This window comes from Carassius auratus, chromosome 29, assembly GCF_003368295.1.
Source record: "Carassius auratus strain Wakin chromosome 29, ASM336829v1, whole genome shotgun sequence".
Lineage (NCBI taxonomy): Eukaryota > Metazoa > Chordata > Actinopteri > Cypriniformes > Cyprinidae > Carassius > Carassius auratus.
Window position 1 is genome coordinate 12,146,381 of NC_039271.1, and position 21,433 is coordinate 12,167,813.

Below are 21,433 nucleotides of genomic sequence, written 5' to 3' on the forward strand. Positions count from 1 at the left end.
AGATCCAGTTTATTAATGCTAAGAGCATACATTTGCCAACGATGAGGGTATGGCGGCTCACAGACACAGCAGCAAAGATCCTGAGATTATACTGACTTCCTGGCAAAAGACCTCCGCAGTGATTGGACGTCACTCATTGGTCATCCAAAATGGAATGCTAACACACTGGTTACTACACAGTACATGATATATAATACCTACTATTTTTAGTACTACTATTGTTATGCTAAGTCGCCAGTCATTCAAATTATGCAGTTTATACTGTTATTAATATTCATGATTATGTATTATTATTAGTGCTGTCAAAATTAGCGCGTTAACGCATTCGATTAATTTGAAATATTTAACGCGTTAAAATAAAATAACGCAATTAACGCGGTTGCAGTTTTTTTTATTTCCAGTTGTGGCCTATGTGTGTTCAACGTGCAAAGAAATATGGATAAGACCAAGGAAGGACTTTTAGACGGAAAGTTTCAGTATAAAACTCTGCCGGATTACTCTTCAGTCTGCCACAAGAAACATTATGACTGTATGACTGTAACAGTGCGTAAATCAGACCTTTCTGTAACGCTAACGTTAATAAGCTTAAACGAAAATAAAGAAATAATTGTGTAGCGGAGTATTTTTTGTACACAGTGCCGCGAACTGTCAATCACTCCTGTGCGCGTGCATCACTGTCCTCCTCGCAGCTGCAGCAACTTGCTCTCTTCATCAAGCTTTAAAACAAAAAGGGGACAAAAAGATCATATTGTCTTTGTGCATAGGCTATAGATTAATTAGATAAATGAATATCTAAATTTGTGCCTTGCCGTCTAAGGTATTTTTTTAGAACTTAGAAAAAAGATGCTGCAGCCAATGAACAGCCAGCGGGGGCTGCAGGACGACTCAACCTCCGCAGACAGTTTTTAATGTTTATCAGACAATAAATACTCAAGATTTTGCTTTAGTATAACTCACAACGAGTTTCACACACATTCTCCGGCCACGTTGAGTTGTTGACACTTAACAGTGGGAAAAGCGACACATGCGCTATTCACTTGTGTAACTTAAGGGTGAATGGGTAATGTAGTTTCTGCTCTGGGTGGGATGAATTAGGAAGCTTGCATTGTGAAGGGCGCTCTGAAAATCGTCAGTGCAGGTAAAAGATTAAAACCTCTATTAAAACAGATGTCCAAATGAGCGTACCGGTACGCTGAAAGCACGTTCTGGGCGCACGGAGAGGTGGCGGTACGCTCAAGAGCTATATTTGGAAGTGGCGGTACTGAGTACCAGTGCATACCGGCCCACTTAAAGCACTGGCAATGACTATACTTTGGAATTTTTTTGCAGTCCACTTAGAATTCAACATGGAAATCATTTTTGTTTTTTATTGGCATTGATTGTTTTGAAATTCAAATGGTACTTACATGCCTGTGTTTTTATTTCTGTAATAAATATGGCTTTCAAGCCAACAGTTAATTTGGAGGATATTGATGGTTTATTGCAGGTATGTTGTTTACATGAGAAAATCTGTGTTACAAGTTAAACAAAAATTCCAATAAACAATCATATTTTTAATTTAAATAGTTGCTTTGTCTTGAGTTTACATTAATTATTTACATTTTACATTTACATATCCAAAAAGTTTCAGTCTTTTAATTGCGATTAATCGCGATTAATCGCGATTAATTTTAAAAAATTGTGCGATTAATTAGTTAATTTTTTTAAATCGATTGACAGCACTAATTATTATATATATAACCCTAAGCATTATGGGTATATTTTTATATATTTATATTATATATTTTATAAATTTACAAATGAATTAAATTATCAATAAATATTGTCTTAATGTTTTAATATATTTAAATAATAATGATTATATATATATATTTATGTAATATTTATATTTTAATACATTAAAATATATTTAACAATTAAAATGTTAAAATAATTAATAACTATTTTTTTTGTTTGTTTCCTAGCTTCTGTATAAAGATTAAAAATAAATAGTTTTGTCATAATTATTCCTTACAAAATTGTATTGGCAATATTAATAAAACACGTAAAAATAAAATAAATAATTGTGATACATTTTATTTTAAAAATTCATATTTGGATGGAACATAAGATGACATGAAATCTAAGTGTGGGGAATAGGGGGAAGTCTTTTGGTAGAGTGATAAAACATTGAGTCGAGAAAAAGACGTCAAAAATTGCAGTAGATATTGCTTTGACTTCATAAGTCATACCGGAAAAGGAAGGTGTCAAGCACATTACATTATCAGAAACCGTATTCCTCCTTGCTGTCTACTCTGGTGAAAAATATACATTTTGGCAAATATACAAGGCATAGAGAAAATCAGCATAAGGTGCAATACACATACTTCATACAAAAACTGAATAAGTATAATGCTATTCTGAACACAGCCAATGACAGTGGTAGGTAACAGTGGTGCACAGCAGCCATTTGTCAGACAAGTGTCAGCAAATCCATATCTCCTTCCAATTGGCCACGGAACTCAGGGTGGCCTTGATAATTGCGTGCTACTCCCTGCCAAGCTGAACTAATGGAGAGCAGGTGTGAGCAGAAACAGAACGTGGACCGCTGCCTCTCAACTCCAATATGCAAAAATACCCACCTATCAGATTCTCCCAGCATGCAGGAATGGGCAGAATGAAGGTGGGCTATGCTAAAGAATCTACCTTCCTCCAGACAAGACAAATGGGAGCAATTAACCGTATCATATACTCACACTGCCTCAGACTCTATACATAATGTAATATAAATCGCTCATTGTAGCCAGCACGTCCCAAAAGGGGCCACAAGAATTAGTTCCCCCGAAAGGGCTGATAAGAGTAAAGTGGGAGAAAGGACCGCAGACGGCTTTAATAATCGGAGCAGGCGACACAGCAACCTCTGTATGCTGTGTTTAAGTGATTGTGCATTTATCTAGCAGTTTACAATAAAGCACACCGCATTCTGTAGAGTTGGGCACTCTGCTGGGAACACAGCCCTGCAGAGCAGCCAAACACAGCAGTTCCCTCCATTCAGCCCGGCAGTTTGCTGGAGGCGAAAGGAAAATGAGAACTTGGTTTCCCTTTGGTCCAATTTGAAAGGCGAATCTGCATCTGGTCAAATGTGGCTAGAGTGCTGCACATGAGCAGATTGTGCAGATATGCAAAGCCGTGGGGTGTTTTGGTTAATTAATGCATTGGTGAATTTTTGAATCATTCATAACATTGCATCATTCAGAACGGCGCAAACCCTGAAACAAAAGCAGTTAAAACTGAGCGATATAGCAAAACACTATAAATAAAGTGTAAACTTTAAGGGGCAGATTTACTCACACTTTGAGCGCGTGCAAACCCTCTTTTGATGTTAAAAAATACTGTCAGGAATTAGCTTAAGGCACACAGTGAAAGATAAGTAAGGAAATTGCGGACACAGTCATTTTAGATTTTAAAGGAGAGTATTTAAATAAATCGTGCAAGGTGGTTTACTAAGTTTTGCAGTAGTCGATTTGCTGGTATTTGCACTATTCGTTTATTGCCCAGAAAAGCATGTCTTAACCCATTTTGCGCTTGACTTGGCTGTGATAGTTGCTGCTAGGAGGAGGCACCACGGAGAACCGAATTTATTTGGAATGCCAGAGGAAGACGATATCTGAAAATATCAGTTGGTAAGCCACATTATCTTTAATTTGCTCTCCTCTTGGTAGATTGTGTTGGTTGCTATGAAAATGCACTGGCTGTGTCTGTGTTCTTCATTAGATTAACCACAGAACTTCACACTCCCACCACCACTTTAAAGGGGTTGCACTTGCAAGCAAATTTTCCCTGATTAGTAAATCTGGCCCTCATTGGTTTTTCTTTAAATGTTTCCATTTTTTTTATATAAATCAAAAAAAAAAAAGAAAGAAAAGAAAAGAAAAACATTGCCATATCATGTTTCCAATAATGACATAGCCAGAAGCAGTTATCTCAGCTCACTGGAGATGGTTTCCCATCTTAAAGATGCAAGGAAAGCCAGTGAGAATGATATTTTTGATGCTGACATTAGTGTTAAAATTTGCCATCTAAATTATTCATGAGACATAAGTCATGCATTATTATAGATGCACATCCTTTTCCCATTGATGCTAACCCACTGAACTGACTGGGTCAAGCAACTTTTCCTTGGATCTGTCATGTTTTACTTACAGTATGTCTTAACATGGTATTCAAAAGTAGTGTTATACTAAATATATTTTTCCTTATTCACTCAGTTTAAATTCACTGTATGGGAAAAAGAACGATATTAACATTCCTCAAAATATCTCATCGTGTTCAATGAAAGAAAAAATGGCCTTTTAGTTCAGAACAACTTGAGAGTAAATGGTGAAAGTGTTTACATTTTTTGAAAAAAAAAATGTATGTTTCTGTGATAACCAAAATACAACAATATAGCTTTGTATTGTTTTTTAACTAAATTAACTAAAATCTAAGCACTTGACTAGAGAATCTGATGTAAATTCAAATGGGAAGAACTGTGTGTAGCCCAATGTACCTACAAATCCAAATGTAACAGCAATCCAACATTAAAACCATATTCTGAAGTAGTTCTGAAATAAATAATTACTGTCAGAGGATAACAATCACATCTGAGCGAGAAACCAGCTATATCAGAGCTGGTCATCTCAATTTTGCTTCAAAAACTCAAGCTGGTGCAGCCAAACATATCTGAATGCCTGTATTCTCCTCCTTTCTCCTCACGTACACCTCTTGAAACCGTCAGTAAATCTCTAGTGCCACACTTGATGGTCAGTCTCTCTCATGAATATTCAACAGCACTTCCTGTCCATTAGCATGCAGTGTTTGAGATCGAACACCTCTGGCCATGTCTATCTCAAACTCAAATGAACCGAGTGGACATCTCTTCATCACTACTTCACTAGTCTAATTCAAGTGAGCTCTCAATGTTTACTTTGCATTTTGACCTGCTTCTTTCCATTAACGTAAAAGTGCATGATTAGGATGATTGAGGAGGACACTGTACTCCGCAACTGATGATCAAAGCCGTCTGTCTGCACAAAGCTTTTATTTACTACAAAGAGACCATGGAAGTAAAGAAGCTGCTTCTTCAGTTTCTTCTTCTCTTTCACTTACATCAGTGTTTTGTGAAAGCCAGAAGGCCTCTGGGTCTAAATCATCACTAAACCACACAGAGAAGGAAAGGTGATGATATCAATATACTGGCGTTAAATTACACAGTAGTACATAATTTCCATGGATTACTATTATGCTGTGTTGAAGTGGATTTTTGACCAATGAAATTTCAGTGGGTAGACTGAAGAAAACCAAGTAATCTTAGTAATCTATCGCTTGTGGGTGGTTATGGCTGGTTAGATTTGCACTGAATTCCTAACAGTCATTGCTTTATTACGTCAAATCTGAAATCGCACATGATAGCGCGCCATTTATACATTCCAAGAACTTCCACAACTGATTTAGGCTACATCCACATGATGCCAGAGCTTTCCCTACGCAATCATATTTTTTCCTTCTCTCAAGAAATATCTGCATCCACACGATACCACAAAACCGACACAAGACAATGTAGTATGCATGCCAGACCAGCATGTGGTGCTCTGTCCACAGAGATACATAAAAAATTTAGAAAAAGACTTGGACTATGCGCATAAACCTTGTGCACAGTATACAAATGAACATGGTACAAACCAGTTATTAATATATATGTTCATGTTAGTTAATAAAAAGACAATCGTTCAGTGTTTGTTCATGTTTTTGTTTCTGTCACATGACATAGCGGTGTCTGACTAGGGCCGAGATTTGGGCTGATGACTTCATTGCTTCAGAAAATATATGGATTCTACACGAAAATGCAAGGCAGAAGTTCTCAGATTTATCCACTCTGGGACCTGGTTCCAAAAAATATCGATTTCACCGTGTAGATACAAAAAGGATGCGTATACAATTTTAAAAAGTTGAATAAAACTCAAGAAATAAACTAAAGGAGATAACTGGCTCTAATTACTGCATACATTTTTATTTTATTTTTTCATTTCGAAAAGTTTTCGAAAGCGTAAGCAGAAGCTTGCACCTGCAACACACATACACATCCATCTTTCTTTGCTCGTACTCTCCACTTGTATCGTTAAAGAGCTAATATGGCACCTCCCGGTAGACGTTAGGCCTAAAACAGAAATAAAACCCCCAATAAAGTCTGGTTCCCAACTTCATCAACTCCTAATGATTTTGCAGGTGTCAGGCCTGATAGATTATTGGGCGTCTTCTACACTCTCGGGAAGAAGATGGCTTATCATAGGTCTCTCATTAGCCAGAATCAGGTCAGCGGGACTCCATCCAGATCAAACAGAGCACACACTTCTCTCATGTCCATAGGCAAAGTGTTAAAAACTAATCACATTTAAGAGCAGGAGCTCCACTCGTACTTGCAGTGTGAGCGACAGAAGGACAGTGTCCTAGATGTCGAATATAGAGCAGGCCTGAGGCGCTAAACAACTTCCTAGTGCTTCAAAATATATATATATTTCTAGCTATGTGTACTGCGCTGGACTACCTGAGACTTGTCATGGCACTTGTATACTGTTGCTGTTCTCTTGTTGGTCTAATTGCTTCTATTGTCCTCATTTGTATCCCGCTTTGGATAAAAGCATCTGCTAAATGATTAATTGTAAATGTCTAAATCTGAATTGTGTTTCAGTGCTTCTAACCAGTGCAAACACCAGTATATTCCATATGTAAAGCATATAGTAACTTTAACCTAACTTTCCTCCCCTCCGCTCATGCTTAAGATATTAAATGTGGCCAGCCATAATAGGTTTAGTCCATAATAGGAAGGATTTCTTGACCTACTGAATATTAATTACATGATAACAGTTCATATGAATTGGCTTGATAATAACTGTGTTATAATTGTGTTCCCTCCACTTCACGAATCATTCTTACACCTCTGCAGAACTACCTGAATCTCTGCTTATAAAAAACCAACAGGACATACAAAACCCAGAGCAGCAGCTTTGAGAACAACAAGAAAACCGGCGTGGATAATCTCATCCATTCTCCACTGCTGATGGTCTTGAACTTTCAGCCCTGGGGAAGACAGCGAAAGTGGTAGGAATGAACCACATGTCTTACCTTTTTCTGATCCTCCAGCTTTTGACTTGTGGACTTCTTTACATGCTTGCTGGTTTCAGGCGGTACATCCATCCCCGTTGAGAGTGCTTATATCTCCAAGAGAGACCAAGTGAGAGAGAGAAAGACAGAGAGAAAGGAGCTACGAGCCAAAACGTGTGGGAGAAAGGGAGGGGGCTACAGGCAGATTATTCCTTTCCCTGGGTCACATCTTCTCTCGGGCTGAGGTGGGCCTTTCTGGAAGAACAGGAGATGGAAAATGAAAAGGAACGGAGACAACCCGAAACTACCGAGATTTCGTCAGCAGGACGAAGAGACCAGCATCTTCTTCACACGTGAAAACATCCATTCAGAAGTTTGTAATTTCCAACCAGTAGATCCCAATGTGTGTATTCTGGTAGTCCAGCTCAGTGATGCATCCTTGGTCATCAAATCTGGAAAACAGATGCATCTTATCAGACCAACAAATATAAAGAAGTCATAATAAAAAACACACACAACCCAGCAATTTCACATGACAGTGAATCCCAAAAATACATAACTAAGAGAAAGATGCACTCGAGTGATCAATACACAACTTATAAATGACACCACCAGTTTAGATAATGTAGCAAACAGTACAAATAATAAAACAGTACATAGATTATTTCATACTATTAGAGAATACTGTATATGGTGCAGTTATTATAGGGTCAGTGACATAAGAGTTTCCGAGATAAACTTAAGAATTAACCAAACATTTGCTTTTTTTGTTTTGTTTAGAATTTTGTAGTGATTTTTTTTGCATTTTTCTGTATGTTGGTTGCTGGAGTTTTATTCAAGAATTCAAAATCTGTTGACCATAAACTAAGTCATTGTGTGCAAGAGCTGCCTTTTCATTGTCCGTTTGCAAAGTATCATGTAAATGTCCCTAATAAGAAATGTAAAAGCAGAATATTGTTTGCAGAAAATGCTGCCCCCTTCCGTAGAGCATCTTTTGCAGTCCCAGCATCCCAAATGTGAAGTCGCTTCACCAAGACAGCTAGCGCTAGTCAATATCCCTTGAGATGTTTTCTGCAACGTGTAAAGGGAGGCAGTACATCTGCATATCAAAGTGAATTTTGCTACTTGTGTTCTTCTCTATATATGAGTAAACACGCGTTTGTTTTTGGCTTGGGATTGTTTTCATCCTTCTTCTCCAAAAGCTGCTAAAGATAGGAAGGCTTGTTTCATGCTGAGGTTGTAAGAGGCATTCTGGGAAGAGACCAAGCTCTGAGCAATTACCACGGGATTGATGGCTGGCCTTGTGTGCTCTTTTGGCAGACTTCAAAACATTGGCCTGTCGAAGGGAGTTTGACTTGCAACTTGCAAGATGTTAGAGGTTCATGGACACCACGAGCAAAATGACAAGGATAGACACTTTGGCTTGTGAGTCCCAATTTTCATCTTTAGGATGGAGATATACTAGGGTTTGGATTTCATTAATAATAGTTCTTAAATCTCAGAATGCATTGACTTGTGGCTATTTGTGTAAAAGTGTCCATTTAACAGTCCTCCCCAAGCCAAACTGCTCTTGTCTAGTTGTCTTGCATCTGAATCTTGCCAACTCGTAACTTTCCATGTACCATAATTTTTATTTTTTACTTCAAACTGCACTCATGCCGCTAAATCAAGAGTCACACCAAGACAATTCTGTGAATTCTTCTGAGCATTGGGCTCAGCTGAATCAGTGAATAACATTTTTGAACTAGTTCATTTAAAATTAACCAGTGCATTTCAGTTGCAGTCATCTTGTTTTCTTTTAAACAAAAGCGTAAAATGCAGCATGTGGTTCTCATTTTTTGTCAAAACTGGAATACAAAAAGGTAATTAAGAAGTCATTTTGTCAGCTACGACTGTCCTGAATCCAGATGGAAAGAACCATCTTGAGGAATTCATAGTGGGATAGTATTATTATGTCACTATTATTTGTCAGAGAACAATTCAAAGAAAATAGACCCAGGGACTCAAAGGATTTGCAAAACAATAGTTTGACTGAATCAACAAATGCACATAAATCTACATCCAAATCTACAGCATCACTCGAAGGCTCCCATAAAGAGCACAACTGAGTTCTACCATCTCCTGTATTATTCAGTAGTTCTAGTTTTCTTTATTTTCACAAAAAGAAACATTCACATATTCCTGCAAAGGACTGACACACTTTACTCTACATATCTTCATGGTTTTTATCATTTATAATTGATTTGGCTGTTTATTTTACAGCAGTAAGGGCAGTAAAACATTTTTCGAATACACATGTGATGTTACCAGGCTGTCAAAACGAAGAGGTAAAAGCACTCATGGTGATGGAAATACTCCTCTTTGTCTATCAGCTAAATTGTTGTCATTTTGAGGTGAAGAACAATTTCTATTATTTCAAGAGCAATACTTTGCATATTCCACAGCTAATTGACAAATTCAGAGAGAGAGAGAGAGAGAGAGAGAGAGAGAGAGAGAGAGAGACAACTGCCGAATTCAGAATATAATAAAAATGGTAAGAGTAGTAAGAGTAGTATGCAGTTCCAAATTCATGTATGACGCCGTAGGCATAAATAAGAAGCCAAGCACAGTAATTATAAAGAAATGTGTAGACTAAAAAATTGTGATTAGAAAAAGAGGCAGAAATCTAAAGCAAATCAAGCGGGTGTATGTGGGCCATCTCACTGCTGCTAATATACATCCGTTACTCTTGAGAACAGAAGCTGTTATTATTCCAATCGAGAAATCCAATTTTCTATCTGAATAGCAATGTGCTAATTCAAAGAGGTGAGACAGGTACATGTTTGATTTAATTGTGCCATTCAGTCATAAGTATAGTTATTACGTAACCATAGTTACTTAAAAAAACTGCACAAATAACATTTTATGGAAATAACTTTGATAGCTTGAATGCACTGTAAGTCGCTTTGGATAAAAGCGTCTGATAAATGCATAAACTTTACTTAGAACTAGTGAAGGTGTCTGAGGATTCAAAGATAATGTAAGGCAAATGTATTTTTTATTATTATTTTTTTTTATTTTTTTTTTATTGTGAGGTCATTGTGAGATATCCAGAGTGACTGATTATTGAAGAATTTAAGTCTTTTTCTCTGTTCTTTTACAGACTTTTAGCATTCAATGAGCATCCATTGTCAGTGAGCTAGACTATATCCTATAAAATATGATTCATTGACTTGGCCTCTGTGCTGCCACTTTAATTTGATGTAAAGAGGTGAATGTCTATGGTGGACTTCCACTGACTTCCCCTGGGAGAAATGATCACAGCATGGAAATGTCCCCTGTACTGTCTCATAACAGATCAGAGGTCAGTGACATTGAAAACACCTAACTGATCATAGAGGCCTCTGAGGGCATCCTATAATAAATCAGGCAGATTTGCCCTTGAATCTGCTTTGAAATTGACCAGCAGTTAAATGCTTGGTAATTGCAGCGATGTGGATGTGCTGGAGTGGTGAAGCATTTGAGCTTTACTACCACAATCACAAATACACACAAATAGTCCACCCTACCCGGCATTTGTCTATCAGGGAAACGATGATTAAAACATAATAAAGGTGTAATTACCAGCCAAGCTTTCGTGCTTGTCCTCCCTGCACTTGCAAAGACAAAAGATGAGTTTTATTTCGAAAGCAATAAATTGATTTCACTGCTTTCCCGAGAGTGATTTATTCCCCGTTCCTGGTTTATTGAGGGAAATCTGGAGAGAGAGCGAGTGTGAACGAAGCACATTTCAGAGATAAACGGAAGGAGCTTTAACATCACTCTAAATGCATGCCAAACAACATGCTTTAAATAAAACTGGACGGGCTATTGAAACCCCCACACGACATAAACATGTCAGACTTCCTTGTGTCTGTGCCAACTGCTTGCCTCAGCATTACAGAGAACAAATGCAGCAAACTCAGATTCATTCATTCATTTGTTCAGTCCTTTCATATGATTTGAGTATTGATTCAAAGTGCACTGGATGATGCTTTTAAAAAATTATTAATATAAAAATATTGATGTGGCATGAAGTTATGTCACTTCTCTCTGTGATTTCAATGTAAATGTATGAATCTTCAATGTATGATGTCATCCAAAAGCTGTATGACATCATATCTTGCACTATATGCTGTGATCTATGTAAATGAATGAGATTTAAGTGCTACACTTAAGTAGCTAGAAAAACTACTTATATTGTGTCTGTTTGTCAAACAAAGCAATCGTATGACTTTATGAGACTAATATAACCAGCAAGTCATGTGGACCATTTTTATCAGCTTTTGAAGGCTTGACAGTCCTAAAAAATTGTAATATAGATAAAATATAATATAATAAATAAAATACAATAAAAAGAAGTAGTGCAGAGGTTAAAACAATGCTGTATTTGCTTGGTACACATGTGTACAGGACCAAAAGTCCCATACCACATACATGTACTGCTATAACACTAGTATATAGCTAATACTGCATCCTATTTATCTCCTCAAACATCTTCTTTGGTGTTCCATGGGAGAAAGAAAGTACAGTTTTGAAACGACATGACAATGAAAAAAACAAAGCTTTCATTTTGAGGTGAACTAAACCTTTAAATGAGTCTGTCCTCCACCAAAAAACGACCATATAGGTCGTTTGTGCAAGCATTTATTACGACCTATATTTAAGTTTTAAAGTTAAGCGCACCCCCTAGTGGGCGTACAAATAATGACAGTATCGCGTTGCGTCTGTCGTCATGAATTGACGTATAAAGTCATTACCAATCAAAACGCACGTTTATTTAAATGCAATGTGTGGGCGTTTTACACCGATCTCACAGTATTTCCTACAGATTTTGGTACTGTAGGTGGCTTATTCGTTCGAATTACCACACCTAACCCCACCCCTAAACCTAACCCTCACAGAAAACATGCTAAATTATGATTTATTGAGCATATACATTTTCGTGCACGTCCGTTCCCTGGGATCGAACCCATGATAGCACGATTACATATCAAGGTATAACGCAATAATCTACTAACTGAGCTACACGAAACGCAAACCAGAGGGCAAATAAAAGAGTACAAAACATTAATATGAAAACGACCCTTTGCCGATAGGGGCGCAATTGTAGTATACGCTCTGATGGGTCGTATTTCAGGGATTTGGACAAACGACCTATAGGAGCGTATTGGTTGGAGGACAGGTTGCTTTAAATTATACATAAGTGAGTGCAAGGTTATTTGAGATTTATATGTACAAAACATTACTCCTTAGGTAAAAGCTAAATTTAGATCTCAGTACCATTGAATACATTTTGTGGGGACGTTTAATTGGACAACAGATGTCATAACAGTCTCTATGCGAGTCCCAACTGTGCCCATTTACTACAAAAGTTTCTCAGCAGCCTCGAGCCCCAGCTGAATTTACAATTCTGTTTACCAAGCCCTGAGCCCTCAAGCAAGCGTGTTTTTAACTTTAGCCCATATACCTGCATGGCCATCCTACTCAAACAGAAATACAGTCTACGCAGTCTACACGTTTTGTCATTGTCTGACGGGGTAGACTGGTTTGCTGCTGTCGGAATGACCCTGGCTTTCCTGTCGCCACGGTAACAGGAGATGCAGTTACCAAGCGTCTCTCTTTCTCTTTGAGATCTTGCACTGATCCTAACAAATCTGTATATCTCCAGGAGCTTTTAAAATATCATAAACCAGAAACTGCAGAAACATGCAATACCTTTTATCCTTACAAAAAAAAGCTCATAATATGGTACTAAACACTTAACGTATATGTATATATCATGGTATTTTGGGATAACGTAATACTTCAATAAAGATAAACCTGGTATGGTATTACCATCATGGTATTACTAGAGTACCACTTCTTAAAAGCATGTTAATGCATTTTATAAGAGTTGAAAAGCAAATTCTCAAATGTCTCAATACATTATATTATTATTTTATAGTCACATCCATGAAAAGATGTGCACTTTTCCCGAGTTTTATAAATTGGCAACAAAATGTGGCATTCAGTGTACATTCAATCTGCTTTGGAAAAAAATGGCCAGTGGAAATCTCTATAAAAATAACATAAGTGCTTTAGATCTTCAATATTTTGTCAAAACAGGCTAACTTGTCATTTATGAAGGTTACACCATATGAGATGTTTTAAATACTATGCGCTCTGTTGTTCTTATGCATTCTCGAGCGAAAACATGAAGCCAGCACTCGTTTCTTTGTATTCTCCACCATTCAGGGGCACTCCCTTTCTCATTCAGAGAACAGAAGCAAGGAATATTCTATCTGAGCAACAGTCCCTGCCTCATTATTCAAGGCAGAGCAAGCACAGCTAGACATAAAACACCTTTATTCACTCATTCGTTTCAATGGATTTCGAATTAGAAGTCAATTAATCTTAGATTACACTAATACCAAACCACAGAACTGCCTTCTCCATTCAGTTCCTGAGCTGCTAATCTGGAGAACAGAGTGATTTAGTGAGATTATGGAGGGATTATGGTAAAATCCCATTACGACAAACTGGTAGAACCAAGGCAACAAATCATAACATGAAATCTCAGTTTGAGCATATAGCGTTATAATGTAAAATCCCATGATCAAATCCCATGGAGGGCTTTCTTGTGTTCCCTCTTGCCTGTTTTCCAACATCAGGGTGTCGGGGCCATTGTTGCACAGTGGCTCCAGCAACTATTTTTCCTTTTCATGTAAAATTAATAAACACTACTGGTTAAAATCTTTGAATAATTAAAAATTACTAATACTTTAAATTAATTATGTTTTTGAAAGAGGTCTCTTATGCTCACCAACGCTTTATTTATAAGATTAAAAATACTGTAAAAACTATAATATTGTGAAATATTATTGCAATATACAATATGTTTTCTATTTTAATATATTTTCAAATTATTTAATCCTGTCATAAAAAAATAAATTCAGTAGCCATTACTCCAGCATATTTAAATATGTGTATATATTTAATTTACAATTAATTCAAAACGCGGCAGCAAGATTAATTTTTAATGAGCCAAAAATAATACACGTCACACCTCTGTTTATTAATTTGCACTGGCTTCCAATAGCTGCTCGCATAAAATTCAAGGCATTGATGTTTGCCTACAAAACTACCACTGGCTCTGCACCCATTTACCTAAATCGTTACTTCAGACTTATGTGCCCTCTAGAAGCTTGCGTTCTGCAAGTGAACGTCACTTGATTGTGCCATCCCAAAGAAGCACAAAGTCACTTTTACGGACTTTTAAATTAAATGTTCCCTTCTGGTGGAATGACCTTCTCAACTCAATCCGAGCAGCTGAGTCCTTAGCCATCTTCAAGAATCGGCTTAAAACACATCTCTTCCATCTTTATTTGACCCTCTAACTTTATCACTCACTATTCTAATTCTATTCTAACTCTAATTCTAATCCAACTACCTTTCTAATCTTTTTGTATTCTATTTTCTTTTCATTTATTATGCAATTGTATATGTATGTGTGTGTGTGTATGTGTAAAGACCTCTAACTAGCTTGCTCTATTCTTTTATTTTTTTATTCTATCTGTTTTCTTTTTATTTATTATATTAGTTAAAATCCCATGCTACGTGTACTGTGTTAACCTAACTGAGACTTGTTATAGCACTTATATATCATTGCTCTTTTTGTTGTTTTTGATTGCTTCCACTGTCTTCATCTGTAAGTCGCTTTGGATAAAAGCATCTGCTAAATGAATAAATGTAAATGTAATGTAAATATATTTGCATGCATGTGTATATTTCTATATTAGAATGATCATTGTTAGTTGTACTGTAACTCAACTCTCAAGCTACAAAAACCAGCACCACTTGAACAAAGCGGAGCTACCAGGCAGCGAGGTCAAAGTTGAGACGGCTCAGTGGAGATTTCCATCCTTATATCTTCTTCACCATGAGCATCTCTTATTCATGCCCTCTGTCTGCATAAAACTGCTTTTATTACATGGCAAAGCACTGAGGTGTAATTGCTGGCATGATAAACAGCCTCCCTCCGCGCTCAGCTCAATTTTTGTTGCATTTTAGATGCTCTTCGTTTCCATGGTCTCCTTAATAAAGCAACTTCTTCCGTCCAATAATGGGGTCCAAATCTCGTTTCTGCTCACATCCTTCGCCCCAGGGTTATATACACTATGAAACAGCCTGTGACCATGCCCATTCTTTCCATCAACCCCCCACCGTTCATGAGTATATATTGAACAATGTGAGCCTTACCAGATTACATGAATGCATCAAAATGACAGATAATTGGTGGGCGGGAAATACAGGCATGTTACGTGTGCGGATTGCAGAAGCCATCTTCTTATTTTACTCATCAGCCTTGTAGGCGAGCCACCAAGCTGGCAGTGCTTGCTAAACCACAAATACCTGAGAATGTAATGGGAGGGAAAATTGCAACACGTAATGCAATCAACGAGGGATGAGAGCGATGCGCATTTTCACAGCTCCGCGGTGATGATTACAATGTAGCGCGCTGAGGATTTTCAATGAGTTCGGAAAATCCATCTACAGCAGGGTAAACAAACTCGATCTCTTTACACGACTTTACACACTCAACGGTAAAAGGAGATCACTTGAAGTGTCTTGAGCCATGAAAGCTTCGCCGCACACATCCGAGACTTTAGTTTCGTTTAATCAAAAGGGCAGCTGGGTAATCTGTGAAGCTGAGTGGATAAGACACATTAGTCATTATCAAGATGGAAGTCATAAGTACATTAAATGAATATGAAGGCAGCCACTGGAGCAACAGCAGTCGTGGGGGCGGAGTTTGTTTTCATCAAGCCTGTTATTGACTATTAATCATCCTCAACCTCAGATTCAATCCACAGCAGAGCCATTGACCCATAAAAGGCAAAGGGCTGCCGGCATTGGTGGATTGGTAGCATTCTTGTGTGATCTGGGCTGGGGATGCAGGTCGAATATTTAGGTGAGCGCGGATCTGTCAACTCGGCAGAATTCTATTATCCCAACCATGATATACTGCCACCAGTGGGATCCCTCCTTTCCTCTCTCTCTCTCTCTCTCTCTCTCTCTCTCTCTCTATCCCCCCATCTTCAGAGGTGATCCATCAAGCAACAGTGCTAATCCAGTGTCCCACGCAGGTGAATTAAGCAGCGATCATGGTCCGCTCAACCACATGCTTCAAAATACAGCAAGCCATTACTGACCTGAGAGATAATCATCAGCTGCTTACTGCCACCACAATAAAATGAGAATCGCAGAAAGACAGAGACGAAAGAGCGTCTAGGTAAGACATTGGAAACAAAGCAGCGTATGCACAGGGAGTGGCAGATTTCAGGCAGCTGTGCATTCTGACTATCTCAGAAGGTTCTCTAAGGAGACAAAGTGGCATGACATGTACAGTACAACGCACAATGCACACCTTATGTCGTGAGCAATATATTCATGAAGAGCAGGAGATCTCTGCTTCACTGTTATATGGCTCATTTATCAACATTAGGCACAAGAATACAAAAAAAAAAAATGCATCAGAAATCTGCTGTGACTGAGGATGTGTAATTTAGGTTAAAAAAAATGATGTTTATGTATTTTTTTTCTCTGAAATGGCACAGAAAACCAACATTTCACTTAAATTCTTGACAAACAGATTTCAAATATTTAATGCAAGAATTAAAACACGAAGACCAATCAAGACATTTTCAAAACTGAATACGTTTAAAAAATTTATTTATTTATATTAATATAGTCTACATTGATGTAATACATTTACCTTCATTAAGTACACATTACACGTTTTTATAATATACACATATTATTATTTTATTTTCACAAACATTTTTTTAATAAGGCAAATTAATCTTGAGTTTAGAATCATTTTAATTAACAGTTTGACTGATTTGTGAAAATGAATCAAATTTACAAACTCTAAAGCCATTTATTTATATTAATATAGTCTGCATTAACAGATTACCTTCATACAGTGCATGTTATAGATTTTCATAATATACACATATTATAATTCTATATACACAAACTATAAAGGCATTTTTTTGTGACTGAAGTTTAAACTACAGGCACTTATAAAAAGTCAGCATGAAAGTCTTAAAAGCCGGCATAAAATTTAAATGCACCCTATCTATTTTTTAAAAGCATGTTATTCATTCCACTCTTCCATGCATATGTTAATTATTTATGTATTTTACCATGCAATTTTTAATCAAAATACCATAACTCGACCTACTGGTTGTCAACCTCTTTGGTGATTTATACTGGTTTTGTCCAGTCATTATGACTGCTTAAACCCCACCACTTTTTTACAGTCGATCTCAAGCTCGCATTGATATCTGTCTCAATCCAATCTTTAACTGATGGATAGAACCAAGCCTCCGCCCTACAATTTACTGTTAATCTGTTAAACTTTGATGTACCACAAAACAGAAGAAAAGATCTGTCGCTACTTCCTTTTTCAATGCGACTTTAACACTCTCATACTCAAGCATTGACAAAGAATGACCACAGAAACTAAATTTTTAGTCTTAAGAAATTGTCATAGTAAAAACAAATATTAACAGTGCATTGCAATTTGCTTGAATTCAATGTTATAATTAAAATATATATGCAAGAATTTAATTTTACACTGAATATTCAATATCACCCAGTCCTAGCTGAGACTTTACATGCAGAGAGACCAACAGGTAGAGTTTTATGTAGAAACACCAGACGCCTATCTTACCTTCCCCCCCAGTGTGTCTAAAGCATCCCTCCTTTGAGGGGGTGGGCAAGGCCCACATGGCGAGCCAGGTAGTACTACAACAAGTGCCATAGTGCCTATATGTATGGAAAATCCACTTGGTCCTCGTTGGTCCCACTCTAAGAACAGACAGTTCACTCTGCACACAAAAAGGGACACTCGATCACTTCCATCACAATCCAAGGGTGTGTGCCGCCCTCCATGTTTCCAACCAATCCAGGAGTCAGAGAGAAAGAGAGAGAGAGAGAGAGAGAGAGAGAGAGAGAGAGAGATGCTCAGCCTCCCCTTTCCCAACCCCCTTCCCCATCCCAGCTACACTCTGGTCTCAGTGCTGAAGAAGAGATTGCGTTGCAGTGATGAAATTTTAATGATTCTTTTAAGAAGAATAATGAACAGGCTGGTCCCAGGGGGTCAAGATCTCTGTATTAAACAAACATACATTTAAGCGCACATACATTAACGTGCACAGCCGAATGCACAGTTGGACGTCTGACACAAAGACTTACGCCTCAAAACAAACACATTCTAACAAACATACACACAGGCTCACAACTCCAACCAACAAACACTCCTTACGACAGCTTCCCTTCTCCCTATTCAGAAGTGTCGGGAGTGCGGCGCCAAACACGGATCCACCCTCGATCAAATGCTCTCCAGACGCGCTTGTACGCACACATGCGGAGTGGAACAAAGAGAAGGAGTTCAGCGTTGATCCTCTCACTCATGTAAAAGTGGATAGCTGCTTTGATAAGGAATCCACAGTCTATTTCTCTCCAGATGACTTTCCTTTCCCTCTGTTTATCACTTTCTCCCCCTCTTTCTGGCATAAATAAATAAAGGAATGTCAAACCGAGGGAGACAACGTGGAACCCCATCAGCCATCTGCAGCCAACGCCGATCGCAGCTACATTGATTGACTCATGAATCAAAATAAACCGGTGATGGGTTATTTACTATGTGCATGCATTAGGAGAAAATTATTTCCTCTGGCTCTGGCACAAATACATACATCGTCTCGCATCAAACATAAACTTGCATCTATATTTTCAGCTCATTTATGATGGTTTCCAGGCTTTGCCTGCTTTGACAAATACAAGGTGTTTAAGGGATCTAAAGAGTATTTGTTTACCTTTAATACAATATCCGAGCCCTGAAGCTGATAAGCTAATGCTTGAGAATATTGATCTACTGTATGACTGAAAAGGTGCTTGGAATAGAAGGTCCAAATGCAATAGTTTTGTTAGCCATCTTGCTAAGTGGCTTTTGTTAGCCATCTAAAGCCACTTCCACTAGACTTCGCTACTGAATTAAGGCGCATTCACATCAAGAATGATAACTTTAAAGATAGCTACTTTGATAACTATATAAGGATCCACACTATCGCACAATAACATTCTGTTTTTAATAAACATACACCACAGTTGTGTCCTCTGTCTCAAGTTATTTAAAGCAGGATGGATTCTTTTTGTCATTCAATACATGAAAAAAAAAAATCATTTTGAAATTACCACCACTTCATCACTTTAATCACATAGGGTACCCATGTGATTAAAGTGTTGAAGTGGTGGTAATACATGAAAAAAAAAATCATTTTGAAATTACCACCACTTCATCACTTTAATCACATAGGGTACCCATGTGATTAAAGTGTTGAAGTGGTGGTAATACATGAAAAAAAAAATCATTTTGAAATTACCACCACTTCAACACTTTAATCACATGGGTACCCTTTTAAAATCCTGCCCTCTAAAGATATGTCAGTCAAACCAAGAACTGTACACAAAATGACTGAAAGAAACAGCATTTTTTTAATTAAATTAAATTAAATTAATTAACTATTGTATTCTACATTAAATTGTACAATACATATGTAAATAAATCTAGTTTTAAATAAAAAATGAGAAATGGATGAAAATAAAGTACGGAGCTCCGCACATGACACAAAGGAAATAATATAAGGCTTAATTCGTTCCCTCAATGTACTAAGACGTGCACATGATTACTATAACATTCCCTCGATTTACTGTTGCGTTCAATTGATTTATAAATTGTGCGCACGATTTCCTAATTCGTTCCCTCTATTTGCCAAATCGAGCGAACACAATAGTAACTCCGGGGAACGCAATAGTAATCGTGTGCACGTTTTAGTAAATTGAGGGAACGAATTAGTATACGGTGCACACACTTTATTTATTTTTTCTCGCATGTCATGTGCGGGGTTCCGTAGTAAAGTGTAATGTTTTTATTTTTATTTTTACTAATAATTTTCTAATTTATTGTTATTGTGTGTGTGTGTGTGTGTGTGTGTCTGAGCTCAGATTATTTTAATTGTTACAAAGCCTAGAGCTGTCATAGAGAAAAGTCGCCAATTACAGATAGATGTCAGGCAGTTGGATTTGAAAAATGATCCAATGGAATTTCTGTGAGTGCCGTACACAAACACAAACAGTTGAAACTATTGCAAGGAATCAACAAAAGCCTGGTCTTGCTGAAAAAAAATGATTTAAGAGCAAAAACAAAACAAACAAACACAAAAATGAGTCGTTATGAAGTTATCATTAGTCTGCAGTGTGGAGAACTGGTCACTGATGGTTCTTGTCTTATTTGTGAAGAAAAGTCATCGGCTGTAAGAGTCGATGAAGGAGGGGGAGGAGGACAAAGAAAAGAAGAGAAAGAATTTACTTCAAATTCCATTGATAAAACATTTTTGTCAAACTTTAAAAAAAATAAAAAATTAAACAGCAGTGTCTCTATCGTTGTTATAAAAGTATATATTCATTTTTAACAGGTAGTGCAAATATTTTTTCCCTTTCTTTATTTTAACTTAAATAACAAAAGAAAGAAAAATGCACCCAAATAACAACATTGCACTGAACAGATGCAAACACTGAATACATTTGTACACTATTCTATTTCTTGCCAGACACCTGGCAGCGCTTCTGCTCACACAGCTGAGCCAAGTTTGTTCTGATGGAGGTCACAGTTGAAACTCAGCTTCAAGATGGGCATCACTAAGCCTGGACCTGTACTTGCATTTTTTAAAGTTCATAGTTCAGAAAAGTTTCTCAAAGATATGTGCTTCCAAAAAGGCACATTAACTGACTGAACACTTTGGACAACTCTGGGAAGCATGGTGGTAATTCTCTCAAAAACGGTCCAGTCTTGTCTGCTTGTCCCTGTGCCTCTTTTAATTTAGTTTTTAGCTTACTGTTGCACTGCAAGTCAATAAGTTCCATTTTCAACAAACTTGGGACAGTCTCCACATCAGCAGGGAAGGGGTCTGCAAACAGCTGGAAAGTGTCACGATGTGCCTTGAAGTCAGCAAAATGGTGATCAAATTCCTGCAGTAGGTTTTTAATAGCAGAGGCATATTCATCACTACTGAATGCTGCGCCCTCCTCCCCAAGAGATCTGAATGTTGGGAAATGACTGAGGTTTTTTGCAGAAAGCTGAGTTTTCTACAATCATAGTTTTGTTGAGAAGGCTTTCACACTCTCATAGGCTGCTGTGATGAGCTGACCTAGGCCCTGGAGCTTCAGGTTAAGGATGTTCTGCTCC

The 21,433-nt window shown here is 37.5% G+C and overlaps 1 protein-coding gene across 1 annotated transcript in view; it reads right to left on the minus strand.

Annotated features, from left to right (window-relative positions):
- LOC113048087 (neuron navigator 3-like) overlaps positions 1–21,433 on the minus strand; it is a 295,342-nt gene that overhangs the window by 232,144 nt on the left and 41,765 nt on the right. The window contains exon 2 of the mRNA XM_026209608.1: positions 7,141–7,571. Within this exon, the coding sequence (XP_026065393.1) occupies positions 7,141–7,212 (72 nt within the window). The 5' untranslated portion in view covers positions 7,213–7,571. The remainder of the gene's footprint in view (positions 1–7,140; positions 7,572–21,433) is intronic.